Source organism: Seriola dumerili, unplaced genomic scaffold, assembly GCF_002260705.1.
Source record: "Seriola dumerili isolate Sdu_G_001 unplaced genomic scaffold, Sdu_1.0 BDQW01000449.1, whole genome shotgun sequence".
In the NCBI taxonomy this organism is placed as follows: domain Eukaryota; kingdom Metazoa; phylum Chordata; class Actinopteri; order Carangiformes; family Carangidae; genus Seriola; species Seriola dumerili.
Window position 1 is genome coordinate 1,470,221 of NW_019174704.1, and position 21,441 is coordinate 1,491,661.

General features: G+C 39.6%; 2 protein-coding genes across 4 annotated transcripts; one reads left to right on the plus strand and one right to left on the minus strand.

Annotated features, from left to right (window-relative positions):
* Positions 1–49: 49 nt before the first annotated feature.
* LOC111234273 (solute carrier family 22 member 5-like) lies at positions 50–10,847 on the minus strand. Of its 2 annotated transcripts, none has more exons than XM_022762254.1 (10): positions 10,341–10,847; positions 9,713–9,816; positions 8,386–8,540; positions 8,103–8,268; positions 5,997–6,123; positions 4,261–4,358; positions 2,660–2,874; positions 2,203–2,385; positions 993–1,128; positions 50–744 (listed from the first exon to the last, which is right to left on the minus strand). In XM_022762254.1, the coding sequence occupies exons 1-10, from the start codon at positions 10,737–10,739 to the stop codon at positions 660–662; spliced, it is 1,668 nt and encodes a 555-aa protein (XP_022617975.1). In that variant the 5' UTR covers positions 10,740–10,847; the 3' UTR covers positions 50–659. The 2 variants fall into 2 exon arrangements, with proteins under 2 accessions (XP_022617975.1, XP_022617973.1); XM_022762252.1 differs by having other exon boundaries at positions 8,103–8,274.
* Positions 10,848–14,340: 3,493 nt separating this feature from the next.
* On the plus strand, positions 14,341–20,740 carry LOC111234297 (solute carrier family 22 member 5-like). 2 transcript variants are annotated; one of them, XM_022762301.1, is made up of 10 exons: positions 14,341–14,965; positions 15,085–15,188; positions 16,847–17,001; positions 17,096–17,267; positions 17,396–17,522; positions 18,081–18,175; positions 18,287–18,501; positions 19,387–19,569; positions 19,765–19,900; positions 20,314–20,740. In XM_022762301.1, exons 1-10 carry the CDS (start codon positions 14,576–14,578, stop codon positions 20,408–20,410), a joined length of 1,674 nt encoding a protein of 557 aa, XP_022618022.1. In that variant the 5' UTR covers positions 14,341–14,575; the 3' UTR covers positions 20,411–20,740. The 2 variants fall into 2 exon arrangements, with proteins under 2 accessions (XP_022618022.1, XP_022618023.1); XM_022762302.1 differs by having other exon boundaries at positions 19,846–19,900.
* Positions 20,741–21,441: the final 701 nt, after the last annotated feature.

Sequence of the window (21,441 nt, forward strand, 5' to 3'; positions counted from 1 at the left end):
TAAAGGTCAATCCAATAAAACAACACAATGAAAAATGGCGTCCATTAAAAATGTATTTTATTTTTTTATTAAATAGTCCACTCAAGTCTCACAAAGGTAGTGTTTATTACAGAACTGTTTGATTACATTACAGTGTAGAACACTTTCTACCTTTCAGGTCACACTGCATGTTATCTTGAATCACAAAGATGTGTACAAAATATTGTCTATAATTGTTTCTATGCACATTTTAAAAACAAAAGTTGCAGTTGCAATACCATAAAACCCTAAATGTGGCTGCTGGTTCTGATTAATGTCTCATCAGAATATTAGAGATTTTCATCTACGTATGTGCACTGTTAATTTTATTTATTCAAAGTTACACTATTTTCATAATTTACAGAGCAGTATTATGTAAGTATGGTAACAGTTGCATTGGTTCACTCTTCATTTAACAGTATTTTGGCGCTGTCTTGGACAAAACATCATTCCAGGTTTGCAGAGATTACATTATGTCATGTTCTTCAGTCCTGTTGAAGTTGCATAATTACACACATCCAGAGATAAAAAGAACTGTCTTTTGAGTTATACCTGACAAATGTCCATTTAGCAGAAATGTGCAGAGAGACTTGATGTTTGCCCAGTTATTCCCCTCAAGCTGGATCAGTGCTGCTCCTTGTTCAAGGGACAACCGGAGACTTCCTTTCACAAGCGTTTTCCTCTTCTTCAGTGTGTGTGGGTGCATAAGATGTCTTCTGACAACATCTAGCGTAAAAAAAGAAAAAAGTGAGACACTTGCAGTCATGATTGACAGACTACACAGCAGTGAAGGCCTGTTTTTCTTACTGTAGGTAAATGAGGCAAGCACCTAAAGCCTGGTATGGAGCATTTTTTAAAACGTGTCTGAGCATAGCATAAAAATTGAAAACTACAAAAATTACAAAAAACTAATGACCAGATCAACAATCACCCTTGTCTTTAGAAAAAGTAATGACAGGGAGGTGTAGTCTTACCCAGGGAACTGCTGCATGTGAGTGATTGTGTCAGGCAGTGGCATTCCATAGCTCTCAGGCAGCAGGAGACTCAGCAACCCTGCCAGAGCTGTAAGACTTCCCATGAGGATGTAAGGCAGTGAAATCGAATAGCTTCCTGTGGCAAAGCATCAGAGGAGGACACACTGAAAAACAACTCTAGCTACAATGGTACTTTAGAGCAGTTAAAACAAAAAGACAAAAGGTGGAGACTTAAAAAAAAAAAATCAGTATCATGCATCAGTAAACCCAACCCATTAAATCTTAACTGAAACTAAACCGACTCCTAAACCAGGCCGGTTTATCCAAACTGAGTGCCAATCAAGCCTGCTTTTATTCTTTTGTTCTAGTGACATTTGTTCTTGTTTTGTTTTTGTAGATGGTCCAGCTGCGTGTTGGCCTCTAGTGTTAGCACAAGTCAGTTGGGGAAAAGGACTGCTTTTCTTAACACTGCATCCCTGCAAATGCAATTACATTAAAAATATTTTAAAAATCTAGACACTCAGATATCTCAATGTACACACACACACACACACACACACACACACACAGAGCGAACAGCAGAGCTGAGAGGCTGCTCCAGTGAAGTGAAGATTACTGAAGTTGATTTAAAAGGCCAATAAGAACTTTATCAAACCACCTGCTTAACAAGCAACAACCATGTACAGAAATGTCCACCTGTAGTTGTATATTTTATTGTATATAGAATTTCTAATTTATCTTATTTACTCTAGATTCTATTTCTATTCTTATTTCATGTCTTTATTAATATTTGTGCTGCTGTGTCAATTTGAATTTCCTCTACAGGGGATAAATAAAGGCACATATTATCTTAAACAGAAAAGAGATATCTGTTTTTTCCGCTGTCTCGCGCTGGTTAAGCTAATAGCAGATTGTTATACAAAGACAAGCAGGTTAGGTGAACCGGGAACTCTAAAATTGCCCTTAAGTGTGACTGTGAGCGTCCAAGTGTGTTACCCCTGTAACAGAGGAGCCAGTCTCACACAGCCCTGAATAGGATGAGTGGTGTAGATAATAGATGGATGGAGATTTTACAACTTGAAGTGCGTCCATGTAGTATTTTAAGAAAGTCAAATTATTCCAGTAACTTCAAGAGAATGAGGATCAACAGACAGCTGAGTGATGGGACATAAACTTGATGGGCTTTACGCAGATGTAATCTGATCCTTACTTAAGTAAATGAAGTATGGAGCAATAATGCTGCCTATTCTGGAGGCCATGGAGCAGGCGCCAAGAGCTGTATTCCTCAGTACAGTTGGGTAGAGTTCAGCTGTGTAGGCGTACACGATGGCAAATGTTGTCGTCACGGCAAACTTCCCTATCATCTCGAGCGTTATGGCAAAATAAATCAGGTCTAGAGGGTACAAAATATTCAACTGGTCAAGAATACATGTGAGTTATAAAATAAAATTGACAATTCAAACAATAATTCAAACAACTTACTGCTACTTAAAATGAAAACATCTCAGATCCTGCATGACTGTATCTGCTTGCTTGTGAGCAAGAAAGCAAACTTGAGTTTTCCAACTATATAATGATAAAATTATGATAGGTAATGATCTTACATAAAACAACGAAGGAGAAAATTGCAGATTTGCGTTACACTGTTGTCCATTGAAGTGCCATACTTGCTGGTATGAGCCGTATGAAGAGTAGAAACAATCCTCCCATGAAGAGGGTTGAGAAGAGACTCAGTCTTCTGGAACACCAGCGAAACAAAACCCATGACAGAGTGTAGGCTGGAATCTCTACCAAAGCCGACAGGAAACAGTTGAAGTACGCGTTGCCGTGAAGGTTCGCCGTGTTCAGGGAAAGTGCAAAGTAGCCGATAGTCACGGTGTTCCTGTGGGGATAATTGTTAATCATACATAACAGTCTGGGAGGTGTTTATTACCCTGTACAGCTAAATGACATGGCACTACAGCCTTTTGAGAAACAATGAAACTTGTTTATTTCCACACTCAATTGGTTTTTATCAGTATTTCTTGTCTGGAGATTATCATCTGTCAACTAATGGTGGTAAAAGTATGTATATGAAATTAGGTTGAATCGAAAGCTGCAAAGGAACTGAGGGAAGGACTTTCACAAATGGGCACTGACACTTTGTTGGCACTGTCACTGAAGTAGTTGAGGTGTGAAGATCACAAATACGGTATGTGGTGATTAATTAAGACTGAATCTGCCCTTCCTCAGAACAGGACTGGACAAATCCTGACTGGATGCTCACATGCCGCCACAACAGCAGTCAACAAGAACCCAGAAAAACCAGAAACCAATGTGAAGGTAGCTGCTCATAGTGAAAAATGTGCAGAAAAATGATCACCTGCTAATGTTTATACATATCTGCTACATATGTAAATAGTCAACTATTTGTTTTCCATATCAAGATAAAAGGTAATAATATGTAATTGTTGTTTACAGCTTGTTTCTGCCAACAAGTGGCCAAAAAACGTATTATTGCAGGTTCAAGAAATGTAACAGCATATACAAAGGACAGTTGGAAATATTGCTTTCTGACCATAAGTGCAGATGGGAGACATTGAAGAAAATTAAAAATATAAAATCCCAGTAAAAGCTGTTGCAAAATAGTCAACAAAGAAGTTTTGGTGACATTTTTAAGCCTTGGTTAATTTATAATAGATGATGTTATTAAGAGAAGAGGCATAAATGTCAGTATATGAGAAGCATTTGCAAGGCATTTATGTATGTTAAATGAAAGCTTTGAGCTGTGATGGCAAACATTAGATCGGAAAAATATTCAACTTTTGCATCCTGAATTTTTTTTGACTGTATAAAGTTAGTCCTTCAATAGCAGCAAAAAAAAAATCACATGCAAATTAGAGCGTATCCACGTGCTCTGATTAGCTTGTGACTTTTTAGTGTTAGACTAAATGGAAAGAAAATGGAATCAAAGAAACACCAAGCTGCACCTGTTTTCAGACTTGGCAAGGAAGTGAGTGCAGGAAGAATACAGCCATACTGTGCAGTTACATAAAACTTGATTTTGATCTTAGCTGCAGGCTTCACAGCACCCGCCAGATCATTATTTGTTGTTACTGAGATGGCTTGACATGTGGTTGAAGTGATGCCTGAACAGGCTGAAACTGTGTGTGTAACAGCATGTGTATATGTCTATATATGAGAGCTTATGTGTGTGTGTGTGTGTATAGCTGTGCATGTAGGGTCACTGTACTGAATGTGGAGGTCAGGTGGGACAGCAGGGACTCACCAGACCAGCCACAGCGTGACAGAGATCCAGCGGATGTTTGGAGAACGTAGCAGGTCACAGATGTTGTGGGCTGTCGTCTTCTCAGACTGATTTTCTTTCTGTGGGGCAGCAGAGCACGTGGAACAACAGACACTTAACGAGCAGAGCCATCAGTCTAGAAATAATTTCATTACAGAGAACATTGTGATGGAATGGCCACTTGCTGAGTGAGCACATGCATGTGCACATGTTCACACATACAGTACCCAAACACAAGGATCAGAAATCAATGGAGGCAGAAGTCCAACATGAAATGACAAAATGATGTGGCAGAAATAGTTTTAATCATTTGTAAGATATGGTTTCATCCCTTCGTAGCATTAATTTTTATCATACTATTCGTTTTTCAGTGCTGCTGCATATACATAATTGTTTATATTTGTAATATATTTGTGCATCAGTGTCTTCTAACGTTATGCTAACTTTTGCAACTTGCTGAATGCTACGACTCTGAATTCTGCTTTTTTGAATAGAAAGCTGAGAATTTAGCCCGTAGCTCTATCAAATATTGCGAAAAATAGAAAAAATGACCAACTCCACACAAACACACAGGCTCAGTAGGATAACAATACCATCTAATCCAGTTTCCCATGGTAAGAGGCAAAACAAATGTTAGTGGTACGAATTATGTATTTTATTTGGTTTTATTTGTATTAAGAATGCAAAAATGTTCCAGCATATTAATATGGGACAGGTAAACATAAACATAAAACTTGACTGTTATGGCCTTGTATATCTATCTAAATTGTGTTTCTAAAACATTAATCATTCAAAATGATATTGATTTAACCACTAACACTTTCTGACCCCTGCAGAGCGTCCATTGACTCTTTCCAAGGTGGACAGTGCAGGACAATGTGTCTACACAGAGGAAAGGTTGTCAGTGAGGCAGTTTTTGTTTTGTAGAACAAAGTTAATGGTTTAAAGGTGTGAGTAAGTGAGGCCTGCTGGATGAAAAAATTAAATTTGTAGAAAAACGGTACAAAACAATGAGCTCCCTTAATGGAATCATAACATCCAGTTATTCAACATACATATATAGCTGCTTTACGATACTCACAGACAATTCGAGCATACATGCCCAGAAAAGCTTACCCACAGCAAACCAGTATGAGCAGGGAAATGTGTGTGGACTGGTTAATGGCTTAGGTATAAGGATTATATGGTTACAGAAGTATTCCGCTTTCAGTAGAATAGAAGGCTAAATTCATTGTCATTCCCCATGGCTTTGGTGATAAATTATGAAGTGATAACTTTCCTTTTTTTTTGTAAATTTTATGTAGTGACACTGACAAATTGATTTGGGTCTATTTTTGAGACTTTGAGACTTAACTGATGTTGGTCTTTTCAGCTTTCTCTGTAAACCTGTTTTCATAGAGCAGGAGAGGTGGAAGATCTGAATCACGATCTTCAAGCAGGTTCAAGTGAAAGCACAGTAACTTTAATTAAAGTCATGTTTATATGATATATGTCAAAAGAACTATATGTCATATAGTGTAAAACACAAACACTACTATGATAAACTGACAGTCACTTGAAAATATCTGAAAACAGAGCTTTAACTCCCCACTCCCTAAGTTCAACAACCTGTACTGACTTGAATATTGTACACCTGCATCTGGCTACTATAGCGGCCATGGCAGTTCCCAGCACCTTGGTGTTCATACACTCACACATGCACTCTGCTGAGATCTCACCTGTGAAGGATTAAAGATGACCGATGGTGGCTCAATTTTGTTCTTCTTAGCAGCATCTCTCACTATGGCCTCAGCCTCTTCTACTCTTCCCCGAGAGAGGAGCCAGCGAGGAGACTCTGGGATGAACCTGCCTCATAACACGACAGAGTGAGAGAGAGATAGCTTCAACCCCTGGAACAGAGGAAAACATACTATACAGCAAAAATACAATTGAGGCTTTTCCTTTTCCTCATTTTGATTCCTTATAATTCTAAATTGAGTGGCTCCATAAAAGTAAAACCTACCTAACACTAGCCTTCATTAAGTTGGCATAAGCAGATTTTGTTGTGGCTTTTAAACTGGCAATACATAGTGGTACAATCAATGTATACAAATTTATTCATTTGACAATTTTGTAGATGATAATCTACAATCTACTCTACAAATTAAAAAAATAAAAAAAGGAATGAAAACAGTCTATCACATTTTATGTGACCAACAGTTCAAAACCCTGAAGATAGTCATTTTACTATGACAGAAGATGAAGAAAACCTGTAAATATTAACAACTGAGAAGATCCATCCATCCATCTATCCATCCATCCATTTTCAACGGCGTAATCCAGGGTCAGGTCACGATCACATTGGCAGTAGGTCAAGCAAGATGTCTCTCTCCCCAGCAATGTTTTCTAGCCCCTCTTGGGGGATCCTGAGGCGTTCCCAGGCCTGACAACATATATAATCTCTCCAGCATGTTTGGAACCTGGAAGACCTCCACTGGACAGCACCAAGGAGGCATTCTAATCAGCCCAAACCACCTCAACTCGCTCATTTCAACACGAAAGAGCAGTGGCTCTACTCCAATGACCCTCCAGATTTCCTAGCTCCTCGCCCTATCTCTCCGGCTCTAAGGCCACCCAGGGTGGTAAACTCATCTTTATCATGTGGATCCACAATTTCAATCTTTTCTTCACTACCCAAAGCTCATGACCTTAGGTGAGGATTGAAACAGATAGAGTGGTGAATCCAAAACTTTGCCTTCCAGCTCAGGTCTCTCTTCACCGCAACAATCACAACATAACACCCATTTTACTGTTGACACCACATCAATCCACACGTCTATCTCCTGCTCAGTCCTACCCTCAGTCAGGAACACCCATAAATGCAGTGCATGCTGAAGTTCAAAATCTAATGAAGCCAGTAGAACCACATCATCTGCAAATAGTAAAGAGGTAATTCTGTGTCCAAAGCGGACATAATGGCAACCACCACACTGGTCGGCCAGGCCACAGGCACTGTTTCCAGCCTGCATTGAAGAGGCATATCAGCACCAGCAGCCCCATAACGTCCAGTCTTCAGCATCTCGGAGTAGATCTCATCTGCTCCGGATGTCCTGCCACTGCATAGCTTTTCAACTACCTCAAAGACCCCAGAGATATGAGTAAGACTCCCTCCGAGTCATCAGACTGTGTCTCCTCCTCAGAGGACAGGTTGGTTAGTCTCAGGAGTTTCTCATAGTGTTTGTTCCACTGCCCAACGATATCCTCAGTCTGAGTCAACAGTTCTCCTCACCTGCTAAACAGCCTGGGCTAAGCCCTGCTTCCCCTTTCTGAGACGTCAGACAGTTTGGCTGAACCTCCTTCAAGCAATCTGAAGGTCCTTTTCCATGGCCTCCCCAAACTCCTCCTACACTGCGTCCTTCGCAGCTGGAGCCCGTTTGGCCTGCTGGTACCCGTCTGTTCATTCAGGAGACCCCTGGGCCAGCCCACGCCCACCCAGTGCCTCTCACCCTGGGCAACGCCGGAAAAGGATAGATTCCAGCCCCCCTCCAGGAGTTTGTTTCCAGAGCCAGAGCTGTTTGGGGAATTAAGACCAACTATATGTAGTTCGTGTTATTGAAATTCTTGTGAGCTGGAGAAAACACATGGACCAGGAGTTCCGATGTCTCAGGCAGAAGTATTCATTGTAAGCTTGGCGCCAAGGAGAAAATGATGAGCAGTACACAGTCAGCACGTGAATCAGAGTAGTACCACACCAAGTTCTGAAAATGTCTTATGGGTATATAATCCCAGGTCTCACATGGTTGCAATCCACACAGACACACACAAGCAAGCACACACCTACCTACCACCAGAGAGGCAAACAAAGGAAGCCAGGCAGGGTGAGGCCTAGGAGAAGCATCCTCCAGTCTCTGATGAAAAAAGCCAACACCGGCAGCAGCATGTAGCCCACAGCAAAGAACAGACTCACACCCGCAGTGGAGAAAATTGTCCGCACACGCGGGCCTAAAATCTCTGTTCCTTGACACAAGAGGAAAAAAAACACGAGGAATGTCATAGTCTTCTGCATTATCATGAACAGGTTAGCGATTAAATAGTTCTGAGATTCAATGAGTAGAGGGGAAAAAGTACCTAACACAAACGCAGACATATAATTGGATATTTGTCCCAACCCGACAACAAAGAACACGATGCAGAAAACGACCCAGGATGAAGAAAAGACCTGGATGAAAGTGAACACTGTCTGGACTGCGATGGTAACAAACATCACTATTTTCCTCCCATACCTGAAAAGGACATAAAACATAGATTAATCGCCAAATACATGCTGTGTAGATGGGAAGGTGATTCAATGTCATGCCACAATGATTGACCTCATGTATGGTTTTTCATTGTGGCTGCATGTTGAGAGCATACATTACATAGTACATTATTTTACATTTGGTGGGAGTGGGGTCACTTTTACTGATGAACCTATATAGAATTATCAGTCATTTGTGCAGTTTTACTCGACCTCTTAGCTTCTTTTGGCTACCTGGTGAAGAAAATCAAATATCTAGCAGGTAAAGAGCCACATTTCTTTTCCAGACTTGGTCTGCACAAAACCACAGCTAAAAGAAGAGTGAACACCAGACTTGCATACGTTGAGTGGCCGGAAACATGACTCCCATGGGATGATAATGTTGCTCTGTCTCTGTTGTATGTAAGTGGGCAACTGTTGGCTATAATGTTAGCAATATCAACTACAGGAATATATGGTGATATGTCGAGCATGTGTGTCTGTTAGCTAATTTTGAAGAAGCTTTTGCCCCCAAGTAGTCAAAAATCACCTGTTGAAGTCTGTTAACCTTCTTTCAAATTCCAAATACCCAGTTTTTTTTCCTTTTTTTATATTTATGACATCACTTTAGGTAACGTATCAGTTGCAGCTCCATCTGGAGCCACACAAGACTTTATACAACTTTTTTCACAAATGCAGTTGGACTCCCCTAACCTGTAAACAGACTTTGGAAGTGTGTAAAATCTGCTAATGCTTGATTTTTATGCCTCCGCGCTGTCCGTCCATCCCATTCTCGTGAACGCCTTGAGGGTACTGCTTCAAAATTGAGACAAACATTCATTTTGACTCAAAGATGAACTGATTAGATTTTGGTAATCAAAGATCAAAGTTCAATGTCACTGTGACCTCACAAAACATGTTTTTTTTAATAACTCAACTCATGACATTTAAATAATTGAAAAATCTAGTAATTGATTGACAATGTCACCGACTTGTTTCAATGTTGAGTTCTGAAAGAAGTCATGTAGTTAAACGTTAAAGACGGTATACTGGCACTTAATGATTGGCCTAACACATTAATGGACCTTTGTTTTGGCAGAAAACTACTGCAGTCACGGGGAAGTGTTCATTGACATGTTCATTCTAACAAAGAGGTTAAATTAATCTTTTGCCTATCACCTGTCAGAAAGTTGTCCTGAAATGAAGGAGCCAGTGAGAACTCCACAGAAAAAGACAGAGGACGTCAGCGGGTTCTTCCACCTGTCATCACACACCAGGTCCCACTGCAAAACACACACACACACTCACAAGCATAATAAACCATAGTACATCAAACACAGTAAAACAGTAGACTCTTTAAGATGATATTCCTGAGCAAGAAGAAAATAAATATTTATGTGGAGTTCAGAATGTTCACTTTTATTGAGACTGTACTGTGATGTTGACATATGTTGCAACATAGTAATGACGACATTATTATGTTGAAAAATTTATTAAATGGAGGTGGACAAAATATTAGAAACAGCTATATGAACCCAAAAATGGATTTCCATTTTTCATTCATGTTTGTAATGGTTGATATCTGGTTTCTTTTCTTTTTTTCTTTTTTCAGTTTTTTTGGTCAAGGGTAATCAGTGGGTGATTAAATCCGTCTCATCTAATTTGTAATATCTGACAGTTTTACACAACAACTCATGCGTGGCTTTATGTCAATAAATGCGCCACATTTAGACACCAACCAATTCTCCCTTATAATGGAAGCAGCTGCAGCTTCCACTAAATTTGGCACCCGCGCAGGTACACAAACCTCAGTTGTGATGGTGGAAATGTAAACGCTCCGGTCATATTCCCACCCGTCCAGACAGCCTTCTTTTGGCACATTAGTCAGATTTACATCTACGCCGGGCAGTAAACCTCTCTCCGAGAAACTCAGCATATCATCAAGTTTGTATCTGAAGCACTTGCTGGGCACCAAGGCGCCGCTGTGGTTCTCCTCCTCCAGCGGGATGCTGCTGTTCCTCCATGCGTCCGTGAGGTTGAGGTGCGCGGGAATGAGGCAGCGGTGGGGCGGCGTGTCGGCGAGGAACACGATGGCCAGGGCAGTGAAACCGTTGGGGATGATGCTCAGGCAAAGGAAGAAAAACACCTGCTGCTGAAAACGTCCCCACTCGCCGAGGAAGGCGGTTTCCGCTTCGTAGTCGGTCATGCTTCTAGTCAGTGGGTGCCGGTGCTGCACAATCAAGGCGCACAAAGTAGGGCAGAGTTAACAAGAGACACGAATGAAGGACTTCGCAGTGGTCATTTCAAAAGCAGTGGTTTTGTTTGAGCGACAAAACCATCCCACCCACCACCCGCTGCACTAACTTGGCTGTGGTATCCGAAGTTAACCGATCTTTAAAGGCACAATCCGTGATCCAAATGTAGATGAAACCAAAACACTGGAAGTCTACAGACACTCCCAGCAGGATTAACTGGCCTTTTGCTACACTTCGCTCTGTAATATAATGCCACACAATAGGAAAACGTGTCATAAATGTTTTTTTATTTGTTTTGTAGTAGTATCGCGGTAAAACTGGCGTAAAGTTTTTTATTTTGCACAGATGAGAAACAAAAGGCTGATTTTCAGACCTGCGCAGAGCTTTTAAATATTTGTATCATTTGGATGGTCAAAAATAGTGGGCCTAAGTAATTAATAGGTTCTTCAGTTTCAGTGGAGAAAATTCACTTGTCAGCTTCAGAATTTATAATCATGAGCTGAAAAACTTGGGACTGGCTAAGCCAGATAACACATTAATTTATTGCCTATTAGAATTCTGTGAAGAAAACTTGCCTAAAGGTCGCCCCCCAAAAAAAATCAAAACAAAATTGGTTGGGTGAAGGGTGAAGTAGCCATGACATATCTATCATACTATGTGTGTTTACAATTTCCATTTGTCATCTCTTTAAAGCAAATGTAAAAGCATGGAAACAACATCCCAGGTCTAGTGAAAAGTAAATATGAATCAGATCAAATTTGGTTGTGTACTCTCCTGTGAACTTGTAGTGCCATCGCTATGCAGGCATGTTTTGAAGCTCCAGCTGGGGACATGAGGAAACTTGATTTTATCCAGACAGCTATATCAAAAGTCAAAGCACAAACTAAGTCCATCGTTAGAGGGCGAGCGAGAGAGAGAGTCATTGCAGCAGACACAGTCTCCCTCCCCTTCACTACCATAAAAGCAGTTTTCAACATTTCTTATTTTGTACTTGCCACACAGGCCTCAGATTCCCTCTGGACCTTTTCTATCTCTGCAATGACAACTGTGACACATCTTTGGTCCAAGTTCAGAAGTGGAAAGTACAAAATATATATTGATATTATCTCAGGATAAATGTATTTATTTATAATACAAGACAAAATATTAAAACAAGTCCTAGGTACACCCACACAAAGCAGTAAACACAAACAAAGAAAATACCAGACACTAACCCTTGACATTTAGATGCATGTGCAGATGGCATTCATGTGCTCTCTCACGTGTCACGTGCAGGAAATCCCTTTCGCGCACACCCAATTAAGCCTTTAACTGTGTAAACCATGACCTCCTCAGTTGATGGGAATCTTTTACATATGCCATGGAAGCCCAGGCTAATGATTATACAGACTTTCAGCTTTATGGTGAAACTGAGGAATGTGCTATCTCCTGCAATGTGTGCAAAGGAAATTAAGCAATCTGTTATTTATGACCATATACCTTTTAACTCTATTTACCGCATTCAGTAAAAGAAAATAACAGCTTTAATAATAGATTAATAGGCAGATAGTAATAGTGTATATACCATTTAAAATATATGTGCAGAGTTTTGGGAGACACTTTTATATATGTATGTATGCTGTTTTATGTATGTGTGTGGTAAATTAAATAATTTTAGAGCTAAACTGCTGTTCAGTTGCCATGTGATTTTCATTATATGGTTAGAATAAATCATTTAAGCTAATTATCCACTCATGAGAAACATGGTTCAGATACAGTAACAAACTTACTCCAATTATAAACCTACAGCAGCATGTGAGCATCTTTAGTTTTGTTTGCACCACAGAACCGGAATCAGGCAGTCGCATCTTTTCACACTTTCGTTGGAGTAGATCATTCAGTCTGTGGATTTTTGATTAGTTGTTTTTGAAAGGCAGTGGGTGTCGTCAGTGACCACATATGACAATGATCTAATCTTGTCACATGTTAAATGTCCTTAATCACCACTGTGTGTGGAGACACCTTATCACAGCCTTGCAAATGGATGCATCCTGTTGCTCAGCTGAAAGATCTCTGATTATCTTCATGAAAGGATCTTCATGTAGGTGCTGATGAAACTGGTTGATAGTATCACCAAGTGCGTAGTAGTAAAGGGGAATAATGGAACCAAGTGCTGCGACATGAAGAGGGCCCTAAAAAGCCTGACATTAGAAGTTTCCTTTTACCTACAATTTTTTAAATATACATTATATAAATACATAAATACATTACTTGCATTATAAATTGGTGGAATTAATAGTCTGTCAGACTATTTTGGTATCTAAAACAATTTTAGAGCCATTGAGGGGGGGGCCCTCTCTTCTTGTTTGTTTCCACAGGTTATTGCAGATGCTGAGGACTAAGGGCAAACATTAAATTCAAACATGAAATTAAGACAAAATTAAAAGCTGACCAAAAGAGAAAAAGAAAGTCAGGAACCAGACAGAAAACAGTCAGTGGGAAAACAACTGAAAATTTGACTGAAGTTTGGTTCTGATGTCTGTGTTGCAGTAGACTGGGCTAGCACTTGTTAGAAACTAATTCACCTAATTCACCTTAATACTGCGAGCTATACAGTTCAAGTGAAATCTTATCCAATTGTCTTTCATTGTGAAATACAGCAATCCTCTCTCAGTGTAGGAGGAGTGATGGCTTTCCACCTTTGCCTTGTTCTCAAGGTCTAATGAAGACCTTAAAAAATGTGACAGAAATAATGTTCAAACACATCAGAGTAAAACCTTTACTCAATAATTATTGTACGCTGAGAAAAGAAGACTGAAACATGATGATCCTCCAGTCTGCATGTCAAAGTGTCCTTGGGAAATATACAGAATTCCAAATTGCACCCGATGTGTCATCAGCGTGTGAGTGAGTGTAAAAGCGCTGTATGTCTAGAAAAAAAAAAGAGATCTGTGAATGTGGCTTTTGCGCAGTACTTCTGAGTGGTCAAAAACAGCCCATTAACCATTTGCAGTTCATTCACATTAGATCAAAATCTATAGTTGATTCAGGAAATATTCATGTGATTATCAGTATACACAATAAGCATGCAGGGAACATGTTTAAGCAACAGACTAAAAATGCATTACTGTAAAATTAAATGTAGTTTTTTGTATTTGCCACACTCACACTCAGTTTATTCTAAATATAAGTAAATTAACATATTTATTATATAATTTCAAGACAACATAGAGATTTGTTATAATTTCTGCTTGACTCTGCAGTGAGGCTTAAAAATAGTCCAGTGGGAGTCTTAATGCTACTTAGCAACATTTAGAGTACAGGCACGTGCACTTCTTTGGGGTATTTAAAAGTGTGGAATGTTGTTTAGAGAAAATACCACTTTGACCACAGTGGTGCGGGGGCTGGGTGGGTAGACTGGCCATTCTGAAGCTTTTGATCATTTCACTTTTAGAAAATCTAATCAGCGGGTGAGAGATGTCTCATTCACTAATCTCAGATAAATAGTTTTCCTGTCTGCTCATAAACTGAGACGGTGTATCCAGCAGTCCGACTGGGAGGAATTCCGGGACGTAAAAGTTGTCCCCTAGAAAGGAGGTTTAATGCTCTCAGGACTAGAAACAGAAGTTTTTGAATTGTGACTCCGTCCCGCTGAGGGACCAGCTCACTCTGCCCCACAGAGAGCTCAACCCCACCACTCTGGTACTAAGCTGAAGACTTTAAGAGGGATACAACGTCTCATAGTCTGAGGAATTTCAGAGGACTTTTTTCTCCCTCAAGACCAGGGAGGTATTTTTTTTTATAAAGAATGGGAGACTATGATGAAGACACTGCATTCCTCGGACAGACTGGTCCTTACTTCTGGACCACATTCTTCCTCCTAAACACAGTTTTTGTCTCAACTGGATTCAACGGGCTTTACATCGTCTTTGTTGGAGCGGCTCCGAAACACCACTGTCTCATTCCAGACGTCAACTTGACTGAGGAGTGGAGAAATGCCATCATTCCTTTTACGATAGTGGATGGTGAAGAGGTGCAGAGCCAGTGCAGCAGATACAGGCTGGATGTGGTTAGAAACCTCTCTGCTGAAGGATTCATTCCTGGAAGGGATGTCAACCTCACTAACCTGGAGCAGGAGGGATGTTTAAATGGATGGAACTACAGCAAAGAAATCTACCAGTCCAACATTGTCACTGAGGTCAGTATGAATGCGCATGTGTTTTCTGTATAAGATGTTGGTGATGAAAGTTGTCAGTTGCCTATGTTCTTTTTTTTTTGTTTGTTTGAAATATGTATGTAATTTACGTCTTTTCACAGTGGGATCTTGTTTGTGACAACCAGTGGAAAGTTCCCTTCGCATCATCAACTCTGTTTGTTGGATACCTTGTTGGATCCTTGATCTCAGGACAGCTCTCTGACAGGTATTTCATCCTTAATGATCTGTGAGATTCCACTAAATGAACTCTACATTATTATATTCCAAAATGAAACTTGCTACATATGTGTGTTTATTTTATCTCATCTTTGAAGAAATTCTCTTCAAAGTTGAAGTCTTAAGAGAACGCTCATAGAAATAGAAAATTAATAGCTGACTTATATGTGGATTGGGTTTTACAAAGTGAGGATAGCACACTGTAGTGAATGAGAGGAGACTTGGACTTGATTAGTTGTCATTATTGTAACAACAGCCCCATCTACTGTTGAAGTTGACATTTTCTCCAAGAGAGGACTTGTTTCCACTAAGCTAAGAAGTCTCCTCCACTGAAATCTTTACCATTGCCATTCGGACAGTGACGGTACACAAATATGAAAATGCTCTTGTCCTTAGGGAGCGGTCTGGAAGGACAGAAAGACATTCAGACAGGATTAGTTTACCACAAGAGGCTCCACAACCTGAGGGCAAATTGGTGAAACAATAATGGTGGTGGATGATGCTAAAAATCTGTAGCCAGAGGATAGGAATTCTTTGAACGTCTTCTAAATCCATCCATCCATTAGCTATACTGCTTGTCCTTGGAGGCTTGCGGGGGGCTGGAGCCAGTCTTTCTTCTAAATGTCCTCTAAAATGATTGTTAATAAGAAAAGTTTGAAACTGTTGCCACACAATCACGTCCTCACCAGGACTGCAGCTGCTTTTAGTAATAGTAATTTGTTTGGATTTAAAATTTAATTGTGCCTAAATACTTGTTTAATTCCTTAGTTACAAGACTGATTTATTTCAGGGATGTCTTGGATTGCACTGGTTTTGCTTCCTGTCAACAGAAACCACATGCACATTACCTTGGTCTGGAAGACAAGCAGCTGTTAGACGTTAGTGTAGAGTTGTTGAACCTGACAGGTGCGATTTTGTCGGGGTCTTGTGAGTCTTTGTGGAGTTTTTGATATTAGTTGTTTTAAGAGTTCAGCTCTGACGGACTTCAGTGTCCTGTAGCTTGAGTTGTAGAAAAGCATGCGGCTCAGGACACAGCGGTGAGGAACACTTTGCAGCTGTGAAAACTCTGGACTCAATGGATGGGAAATGGGGGAGGCTAAGGGTGAGGGGCTTTGAGGTTTGTAGAGCTTTTTTAATTATTGTGTCACATTAGGATTTTAAGCATTACAATAAAGCTATTAAAGAGTATCACTGCATGTTGCCATCAGTTCAGGAGAGTACTGCTCATTTAGTCTCTCCTAACATTCCCTCTTTGAGGGGTCAAGCGACATATCCATCTGTAGTGTTTAGAGAGAATAGCGGAAAGGTCAAGGTCACAGTGTCTTGTGAGGGCATTCTACAAGGAAACAATACATGCAACTTGTCTTTATTGGGGAGCTGCATGGACACCGTTACTGTCACACAGAACATTTCAGAGCAACATTTGAACTGCATGGTAGATGTTGGAGGACATCATTGAGTTTGCAGGTGTAAGTTCATGTTAAACAAAAGGAGATTTTTGCTAGCCTTTATATGATCAACTGATCAACTTACTGTCAAGAACAGTCCTCCGCTTGACCATAAAAAAAAAAAAACTCGAAACATGTCACTGCCATTATAGTTTCTGTCTTTGAATCACTGTCAATGATACATTTTTTTTCCATTCAGATTTGGGAGGAAGAAGGTTGTTTTCATCTCTCTTGCTGCCCAGTGTGTCTCGGTCCTGCTTCAGTCCTTCTCTCACTCATGGAGAATGTTCTGTATCATGTTCCTCTTTGTTGGAGCCTCCCAGATATCCATCTATATATCAGCATTTGTGCTAGGTATGAATTGTAAAATACTCCTCACCCTGTGTTTGGTTTTGTCAGCTGCACACACAGATGATTTATGTGACTTTTTTTTTTTTGTCTTGGACAGGAACAGAGGTGTTGAGCAAGACTATGCGAGTGCTGTTCACAACTCTTGGGGCCTTTCTTTTCTATTGCATTGGGTATATGACACTACCCTGGATTGCATATGGCATCAGAGAATGGAGGACACTGCTTGCTGTCCTGTCCGCGACTGCTGTGGTGTACATCCCTCTCTGGTGGTACGTTAGGCATAATGCTTATCGATTTCTATATTTTATGCATGAATAGTGAGCATCCATGGTTTAACAGCAAACAAAATCCTCTGATTTTGCTGACCTATTGTGACTAACCTAAAAGTATTGTGCAGGTTTATCCCAGAGTCTCCTCGGTGGCTGATCACCCAGGGAAGAGTGAAAGAGGCTGAGGTCATAGTGAGAGACGCTGCAAGGAAAAACAAAGTTGAAGCTCCGCCTGTCATTTTTAAAAAATCTGAGGTGAGGTTCACATATTGTTTTTAACAATGAGTTTTTTTCAGACATGGAAACGCTAAATAGAGTCTTTATGGAACAGAATAGATGTCATAATGGTTTCGGAAAAAAAATGTTTGAATGTGTCTGTGGAGACCACTTTGCAATGTTTTACTCATTTAGTTTTCCCTGCCACCAGTGGGGTCACAGTTCATTGTTTTCTCCTACGTGCTGAAGGGAGGTTTCCTCTTCCAGTTCATGTATGCCTAGTCTGCCTAGTTTGAGTGAAAGCTGGTTCAAAGGTACAGTGAAGTGTCTGACATTTCCCTGTCAAGTGACCACATATCAATACTCCAATGTACTCTCACAGAGAAAAACATTATTCCTGTTTCTTAGAATTAGATTTTAAATGTATTTCTTGACCCTGAAACCATTTTTTTAGTATTTGGAATCAAACATAATTGTATACTTTCTGCATGTTATGACCAAAGCCTAAGTTGAATCTGCTCATAACATATTTGAGATATTCTGTCTGCAATCTTGACAATGTAACCACATGAATTCTATTGTTTGCTTTGGTTTTAGCACCAGGCAATGCCTCCAAATAAGACATATACCATGCTTGATGTTCTGAAATCCAGGAACATCAGATGCATCACACTGATGTGTCTGCTTTTGTGGTGAGTGGTTGTGTTTTCTGAGTAGTGGTTGTTCACAGTTACCAAAACTATGTCAAGCAGCGAAGATGAGATTAAATATTTATATTCATAAATACCATTTTTCTTTTTCAGGATGGCAATAAACATCGGGTATTTTGGTTTATCCCTGAACACCTCCAACCTGAGTGGAAATCCCTTCATGAACTGTTTTTTATCAGCGACCACTGAGGTCCCTGCTTATGTTGTTTCTACTTGGCTGCTAAAGAAATGTCCAAGAAGAGTACTCCTGTCATCATTCCTTGCCATTGGAGGAGGAGTTCTTCTGCTCATCCAATTCATCCCTGACAGTAAGACCTTCTTTTTATGATGTAAAATGACAGTATGACAACCTAACAGACACCCACACTGATATACATTCTAACGGCATATAATGCAGTTAAAACATTTATGGACTCAGTGCTCACCACAGCTATTGGTGATGAGTGTTCTCATTCACATGGCAGTGTAATATTTATAAAGACAGTTGAGCAAAATTATAAAATAAATATTTTCATTATTAATTTTTTGAGAACTACAAATGAAACATCCAGTGTATATATAGTGGAGGCACACATTTTAGAGACAGATATCCCAAAATTCCAGTAACACTAGTGGTAGGTTCCTTGTGACCTTCCTTTTCTGACCTCTGTCATTCTTTCTTAAGAAGGGCACAAGTTTAACCTGTGGCACAAATACAGCTGGTCACAGGGCTGGCAGACTGTTTCCCAGAAGTAGGCTTTATGTAAGTGGGTGCTGGTTATGTAAATGTGACAGCTTAATAATAGATATGCAGGCTGTTTTGTAACACATGCTAAGTATCGCTTTTGCTGTTGATTGTGTAATTCAGATCTGCACATGGACTGTATTCATCGAAAGCAGTTTCCAAATCCACACTGGCAATCATTACGTTTTCTATACTAATCCAGTTTCAGAGTATACTTTAAAGCATGTGCAGTGTAGTGGAGGGCTGTATGTAATTAATGTATAACATATAATATATAACGTGAGCTCTAAGCTCACGTGACACTTGGTTCCAAATTCCAAATTTGTGTGATGAAGTAATCAGATCATGTTACTTGCCTAGTATTTAAAAGAGTTTTGTCTTTTTTGTTTAAGTACCAAAGATAAGCATTTTAGTAAATTTGGAGTGTATTCAGAAATCACTCCAGATATCTCCTCTCTCACCTCCTCAGCCCTCCAGTCTGTTGCTCTGGCTCTGGAAATGACTGGGAAGTTTGGCTTCACCATGGCCTTCAGCATCGTCTACATCTACACTGCTGAGATTTACCCCACTGTACTCAGGAACGTAGGCATGGGAATGTGTTCTTCTGCTGCACGCATCGGCAGTATCACAGCTCCCTATGTCATCTATTTAGGTATGTAGAGGTTGAGCACAGTATCTCACAAATTTGCTGTATTGATATCCTCAATGTATCTAAAAGAACAATAAAGTCTGCATTGGGTTAAAATCAGTGATATGAAGAAACATAATGTTTTCTATATTCTACTATAAGTAACAGTTTTTTTCATTTTCTAATGTAGGATTTTTGCTTCTTCTTTGTTATTTACAGGTACCTATAATAAGGTTCTGCCTTACATCCTCATGGGAAGTCTCACAATTGCCTCTTCTGTCGTTAACTTCTTCCTTCCAGAGACTCTAAATAAAGATCTTCCAGAAACAGTGGAGCAGATGCAAGAATGTTTGGGGTGAGTGCAGTGCACTCAGTTTACTGTAGTTCATCTATTTTTCAGGTCACCATTAACACATTGTTACAGATTAGATAAACACACTAACTCAGTCACATAACGACTTAATGAACTACTTAGATTTTACAATGGTTTGAGCACTCGTCTTGGAAAGAGCTTAAAGAGCTGATTAAGTGATGATGCATTTCCTATTCTATTTTGTTAGCTCCATAGTAAAAAGAGGATACTATACACCTTAACATTGACTATCTTCATACATAGAAAGATCAAAAATAAATATGTGATAACTTACAGCACAATGAAAGAAAAGAAGACAAATAGAAAATATAAATAAGTCAACTGCCCATATGTTTCTATGCTATCTGTGTTACTCATTTGCCATTTTCAACATTCCTTTCTTTTGATGGTTACAGGTTGTGTAGTGGACCCAAAAAGAAGAAATATGCAGGAAGGGGGAACTCACCTATACAACATGAGGACAAATCTGATGTGCAAACACTTACTCCATAGAGTGAGAGAGAGAGGCGGAGAGAGAGAGAGAAAGAATGAATTTGAAATCTGAAAATTAAACACGTATAGTGGGGAGGCAAAAGTCCATTTCCAAGAACTGTTGTTTTGTTTTGTTATTTTATTTTTTTGTTTTTGTCATTTTTTTAATAACTATTTTTTTACTCAGTTGGTGCTTGTAATTCAAGAAATATTTTTTAGAAACGTTGCAAAGAGAAAAATGAACTTCTTTGATTTTTTTTGTATGAACATTGAAATGCATATAAATCTGATTAGTCCCTAAGTTTTCATCACAAAATGAATTTAATTAAAAATGGAACATATGAACCCTTCCAAAACACAGCCTGAGTTGTTTTCATCTTTTAACAAAGATATTTTCATATTTCAATAGTCTGCTCTCCCATAGCTGGTTTTCTTAGTTTAGACTACAAACAGGTGGAAACAGCTACATTGACTCTGTCCAACAGAAACTAAATCCAACCGCCAGCACCTCTAAAGCTTACTAACACTAGCCCATTACATACAATACAATTTACCTGATGTAAGATGGGAGAGGTGGACAAATGAATATAGATCTAAAAACTGCAGCTGGCATTCCAGCCTTGATGATTTGCAACCACTTAAAGCCTCCTCCACTCTGCACCGGTATGACAACCTTAAGTAACGTGAGCCTGTGCATATTCTCATTTGTCCAGGTCATGGTATCCTAAAGGAGTTTTAAATCAAAACGCAACTGGTTACACAGTTAGACCAGTCCCAGCCTGGTCAGATGCGTAAACGAACTGATGAAGCCTCTTGGATGAGAGGTGAAACGTCTTCCCAGACAAATAATCAAGTCCAGTTGCGTTTTGATTTAAAACTCCCTTAAGTAACGTGACATGCCTGAAAGGTTCTATACACACAGGAATGAGCTTTGAAACACGTGTCAGCTATGTTGAATTCAAACCAGAAATTAACAGTGTTTAACAGAGTTGGAAACAAGTGCTACTGTTAACAAATGAAGGTATCTATAAATGTTGATGTTTCAAGCTTTA